Source organism: Oncorhynchus keta, chromosome 4 (genome assembly GCF_023373465.1).
Source record: "Oncorhynchus keta strain PuntledgeMale-10-30-2019 chromosome 4, Oket_V2, whole genome shotgun sequence".
Taxonomy (NCBI): Eukaryota; Metazoa; Chordata; class Actinopteri; order Salmoniformes; family Salmonidae; genus Oncorhynchus; species Oncorhynchus keta.
The window spans coordinates 17708569-17714568 of record NC_068424.1 but is presented as its reverse complement, the minus strand read 5'-3'; the positions used below and the strand labels follow the sequence as shown (position 1 = coordinate 17714568).

General features: G+C 42.7%; 1 protein-coding gene across 6 annotated transcripts in view; it reads left to right on the top strand.

Annotated features, from left to right (window-relative positions):
* Positions 1-2679: 2679 nt before the first annotated feature.
* The window catches only part of LOC118378058 (vascular endothelial growth factor receptor 1-like), an 86971-nt gene continuing 83650 nt past the window's right edge, over positions 2680-6000 (top strand). For 3 of the 6 annotated variants that reach the window (XR_008102877.1, XM_052502891.1, XM_052502890.1), the window contains exon 1: positions 2696-3011. Coding sequence is in view for 4 of the 6 variants with exons in the window: in XM_052502891.1 (XP_052358851.1) it covers positions 2954-3011 (58 nt within the window). In the remaining 2 variants the exon portion in view is untranslated. Of the gene's footprint in view, positions 3012-6000 lie in introns of all 6 variants that reach the window. The other 3 variants (XM_052502908.1, XR_008102875.1, XM_052502915.1) reach the window with 3 other exon arrangements.

Sequence of the window (6000 nt, the reverse complement as noted above, 5' to 3'; positions counted from 1 at the left end):
CTCCAGCCATTACCAAGATCATGTGCTCCCCAATTAAAGTGACACCAACCTCCTGTGATCTACAATCATCGTTACAATGCAGTTTGCATACCACACAGTGTCAGAATTATACTAACATGCAATACTGATATGACTCATAGCTTAGAGCACTCACCACCCCAGTGTAATGCTGTTTACATCAATAAGTGAATGAAATGTACGTGCCTGACTCTGGGTAAGGTAGTCCTAATGGGCATATACCTAGTGGTGTAAAGTACTTTAGTAAAAAAATACTTTAAAGTACTACTTATGTCTGTTTTGGGGGTTTCTGTACTTTACTATTAATATTTTGGACAACTTTTAATTTTACTTCACAACATTCCTAAAGAAAAGAATGTACTTCTTACTGACACCCAAAAGTACATTTTGAATGCTTAGCAGGAAAGGAAAATGGTACAATTCACACACTTGTCAAGAGATTGTCTCTGGTCATCCCTATTGCCTCTTATCTGGTGGACTCACTAAAAACACATGTTTAGTTTGTAAAGGATGTCTGAGTGTTGGAGTGTGCCCCTGGCTATCCATAAATACACATGTTTAGATTGTAAAGGATGTCTGAGTGTTGGAGTGTGCCCCTGGCTATCCATAAAAACACATGTTTAGATTGTAAAGGATGTCTGAGTGTTGGAGTGTGCCCCTGGCTATCCATAAAAACACATGTTTAGTTTGTAAAGGATGTCTGAGTGTTGGAGTGTGCCCCTGGCTATCCATAAATACACATGTTTAGATTGTAAAGGATGTCTGAGTTTTGGAGTGTGCCCCTGGCTATCCATAAATACACATGTTTAGATTGTAAAGGATGTCTGAGTGTTGGAGTGTGCCCCTGGCTATCCATAAATACACATGTTTAGATTGTAAAGGATGTCTGAGTGTTGGAGTGTGCCCCTGGCTATCCATAAATACACATGTTTAGTTTGTAAAGGATGTCTGAGTGTTGGAGTGTGCCCCTGGCTATCCATAAATACACATGTTTAGATTGTAAAGGATGTCTGAGTGTTGGAGTGTGCCCCTGGCTATCCATAAATACACATGTATAGATTGTAAAGGATGTCTGAGTGTTGGAGTGTGCCCCTGGCTATCCATAAATACACATGTTTAGATTGTAGAGGATGTCTGAGTGTTGGAGTGTGCCCCTGGCTATCCATAAAAACACATGTTTAGTTTGTAAAGGATGTCTGAGTGTTGGAGTGTGCCCCTGGCTATCCATAAATACACATGTATAGATTGTAAAGGATGTCTGAGTGTTGGAGTGTGCCCCTGGCTATCCATAAATACACATGTTTAGATTGTAGAGGATGTCTGAGTGTTGGAGTGTGCCCCTGGCTATCCATAAAAACACATGTTTAGATTGTAAAGGATGTCTGAGTGTTGGAGTGTGCCCCTGGCTATCCATAAATACACATGTTTAGTTTGTAAAGGATGTCTGAGTGTTGGAGTGTGCCCCTGGCTATCCATAAATACACATGTTTAGATTGTAAAGGATGTCTGAGTGTTGGAGTGTGCCCCTGGCTATCCATAAATACACATGTTTAGTTTGTAAAGGATGTCTGAGTGTTGGAGTGTGCCCCTGGCTATCCATAAATACACATGTTTAGTTTGTAAAGGATGTCTGAGTGTTGGAGTGTGCCCCTGGCTATCCATAAATACACATGTTTAGTTTGTAAAGGATGTCTGAGTGTTGGAGTGTGCCCCTGGCTATCCATAAAAACACATTTAAAAAATCGTTCCGTCTGGTTTGCTTAAATGAGAGGAATTTGAAATGATTTATACTTTTGATAGTTAAGTATAATTTAGCATTTACATATACTTTTGATACTTCATTACATTTAAAACCAAATGTTTTTAGGCTTTTACTCAAGTAGTACTGGGTGACTTTCACTATTACTTCAGTACTTTTCTGTTAAGGTATCTTTACTTTTACTCAAGTAGTACAGGGTGACCTTCACTATTACTTCAGTACTTTTCTGTTAAGGTATCTTTACTTTTACTAAAGTAGTACTGGGTGACCTTCACTATTACTTCAGTACTTTTCTGTTAAGGTATCTTTACTTTTACTCAAGTAGTACTGGGTGACTTTCACTATTACTTCAGTACTTTTCTGTTAAGGTATCTTTACTTTCACTCAAGTAGTACAGGGTGACTTTCACTATTACTTCAGTACTTTTCTGTTAAGGTATCTTTACTTTTACTCAAGTATAACATTTGGGTACTTTCTCCACCACTGCACACACCCACCAATGTCATAGGTAAGGAACACAGGTGATGGAGATAGGAAGGCTTTGGGGATGTTTGTTAATGAAGGCTATTCCCGGTCCAATCAAAGCTGGTAATTGTCTCAAGCAAGTCTCCCTGTTTGCATATTACCTCATTGTCTACTTGCCACCTCTCCAGCAGCCACCGAAGGCACTGAGATTTACGCACGTAATTGCTTGGGTGTGCTTTTGCTTACTCAATGTTTTGGGGTAAATCGTGATCTGGTGTTTGTGGGTCAAACAGGGTCTCCGTATAAGTACGTTTTCTTCATTGTTTTAATTAGTCCAGAGTGACTGTGAGAATTGGGTACAGACTTTGGACTCTGCTTTCACGCGCCATGGGTGTGTCGATGGACGTCACTGGAAGGCCAGTTATCCGGTCGCTATGGGAACTGTATAAAACCGATCCCCAAGAGCACAATGGGAAAACATTTTACTGGAGTTGATGTGTGGTGTCCTGTAGCGTGTTCTCCCACGGCTCTGCTCTCCTCTCCTCGGGAAACCTGTCCTACTCGTCAGAATCAATGCGAAGCAGCAGCGAGGAGTGGGCTGGTGGTGTGCTGTCTGTAGCTTTCGATTCTCTGGAGAACAAGGACTAAACTCTCTGTTACACTTTTCTTCTTACATACCTATTCTTCAGTGCGACGGGGAAGACGGACAACATGATTGGCTATATCCTCGTGGTTCTGTGTGGATTGGCTGGCAGTGCGCTCGCAAAGGGTGAGTAGAGTTCACTGATTGATGCAACTCGCCCCTTCATGGATGCCTGTAGAGTGCACCCTCTCCCATTCTGTCGCTTATGGACAAATCACATGAAGTATTCCTTAATTATATGATTGAATGTGTTTTTAAAAAATACAATTATGAATAGTTATTCGTCAATTTGTTCAGGACACATTAGGCATCATGCGTAATTATTGCCTGAATGCTTGACGCACGAGGATGTTGATGCGCCTACATTGCCAACTTGCCATCTTTTATTAGTAGTCCTATTGTGCAAGACCATGTAAAATTGATTCCCACATAATCAGGAGGAACGTGCGTGCTGCCACGGTAAAAAGATAGTATTGGCGTCAGGGGAACATTCTTCGAACGCTTGGCACTTGGTAGACAGATTACCCAACATCCCGCGCTTTGAACATAAGGGGCCACAGGATCAGGCTCTTTGACGCTTTCCCGTCTACTGTCTCGTTTATCGGCCCATTGAGAAACCAGTGTGGTCGTGTGGCAGGGGTGGTTGATGAAGTGCGGTTCTTTTACAGCTAAGTGTTGTTTAGTAGATAAGCCCTGTCCTGTGGGATAGTTGTTTGGATAACGGGGACCTCTGTGGCCAGGCTTGGCATCCGCTTCTCTGTGCGCGCTTTGGCCCCGGTTGAATCGGCACACACAGGGCGTTACTTCCTGACGCTGATGAGTTTGTGAAAGGGAAGTTCTAATATAAATGAGTGCGGGGTCATGACCAGCACTAGGAAACTTTCTAGAGCGCAGGAAATGGCGCTAATCAGCGTTTATGACTTGAACAGACGCACGGGGAGGAAACTGGGGTGAACTGGCTCCTGTGTGCATAAAGTATGAGGGTAGCGCAGGACATATGGTTATTCTTCAACAACTTTTTACTAAATGGAATGAGTGTTTTTGTCATGTCAAACCTGATATAATGTCACAATTGTCCTCTACATACAGTATTTTATTTGCAAAATTAGTTGTATTAGTTTTAATGCAAGCTTTTGTAATGGGTTAGATAATAAAACTGGAGTAATTAATTACTTAATTCATTTAATTACTTGTTAAACATTGTCAGCAAAATCAATTAACTTTTTATTAATTTGTTCGTTTACTATCATTGCACTTTTGATGTAGACCAATGAAACAAGTTGAGGAACAATCCTTGCTTTTTTCATATTCAATAGCCCTACATTTATTACACAGAAAAATATGACCCTGTACTGGTTTAGGCAAAACATACACAAAACTGCAATTCAATCAAAAATATTTCCCATTTATACCAGTGGAGCAAACACCAATGGTGGTTATGACTGTTTCTATGTCTTACTGTGTTATGATATGCGTGTCTGATAAGGACCTGAAAAGAATGCATTGTACCATGGAAACAGGATATAGAAGGCCAAACATTATTTTGTCCCTCCAATGAAATGCAAATGTCGCCATGATTTGTAAAATCATTTCTTTACATGATTAGAATAGCATGCACACTGGAGGGAAAACTTGAGGGGAAATGATTACAAAATTCTCATTTTGTAATCTTAGGCTACATCCAGCTCTGTAACTTACTCCTGTCCTGCAGGCACATTCTGGGGTTCTAAACAGACATGTCCTTGAACTCCAACTGATCCTCCACTTGTATGAAATGGCACTAGGGTTTGTTGAATGAAAGCTCCAGCTGTATTGAGTAACATGGGAAGGGGGGTTCTGGCCACTTTACAGCCTGTTGAAATGCCCCTTGGGCCCGTGCTGAGAGAGACTTGACTTCCCTTCCTCCTTTAAACTATTTACACCGACATATAGACTCTGCTGCAGGATTCTCCGTGTGTGTATGTGTGTGTGTGTGTGTCACTCAGAGTGGAAACAGAGGAAACTACCAGAGTAAGTAAAACTAGAGCTGCTGAAGGGGACATCCACTGGTAACCGTGACAATGAATATTAGTCATGGGAAGGTCACAGATGGGATAAAATGATAGGTCAGTATTCCGTCTCAGTATAGTGATGTGTATGACCAGGAAGATAGTACAGAGAGGATACCATACTGGCACACTGAAGTGAAGTTTCATTTTGGTGAAGTGAGAATGCTTGACATGCTGGTTATGACGTGGAGGACCTAAAGAAAGGCTTTACCAAAAGCAGGAGGACCTAGGAAGTCACACCCAGTCTACTGTACTATGACAAGTTCTGATTACAAACCACACTAGATCTGTGACAATACAGAGGCGGATGCAAGATGCAAGCAACGATGGTTTAATGGATACAGTTTACAACAGCAACAGGACAGACAGACTGTACTCAGACGGAATCCGACCCAGGGACTAGGGCGCATCTTCCAATGATAGCGTGCTGAGAAATCCAGGGGAGTGTGTCCGGATGGGTAGGAAGGAGCACAGCAGATAATCCACACAAGGGCGGCGAGAGAAGAGCACAGACACACGACACAACCTCAGGGAAGTAACAACGATCTGACAACAAGAAACACTGGTTACAGAACATATAAAAGGAGGATAAGTGGTTCCAGCTGGCGCAGACAATCAGGCCGAGATTGGGAACCACGCCCACACAAACACGAGAGAGAGAGAGAGAAAGAGAGAGGCAGTGGATTCATGAACCGTGACAATACCCCCCCCCCCTAGGAACGCCTCTTGGCGTTCCCAGGCGAATTTACCTGTCGATTGAAATCATCGATAAGGGAGTGATCCAGAATGTCCCTAGCAGGTACCCAACTTCTCTCCTCCGGGCCGTAACCCTCCCAGTCCACCAGGTACTGGAATCCGCGTCCCCTCCTTCTAGAGTCCAAAATACAATTGACAGAAAAGGTGGGTTCCCCATCAACAAGTCGTGGCGGCGGGGGAACCGGGACCGGCGGGTTAATGCGTGCCTGAAACACAGGTTTTATTTTAGACACATGAAAGGTAGGATGAATTCTCCTATACGCCGGAGGAAGCTTGAGCCGGACCGCCACCGGACTAATGATCCTGGTGAC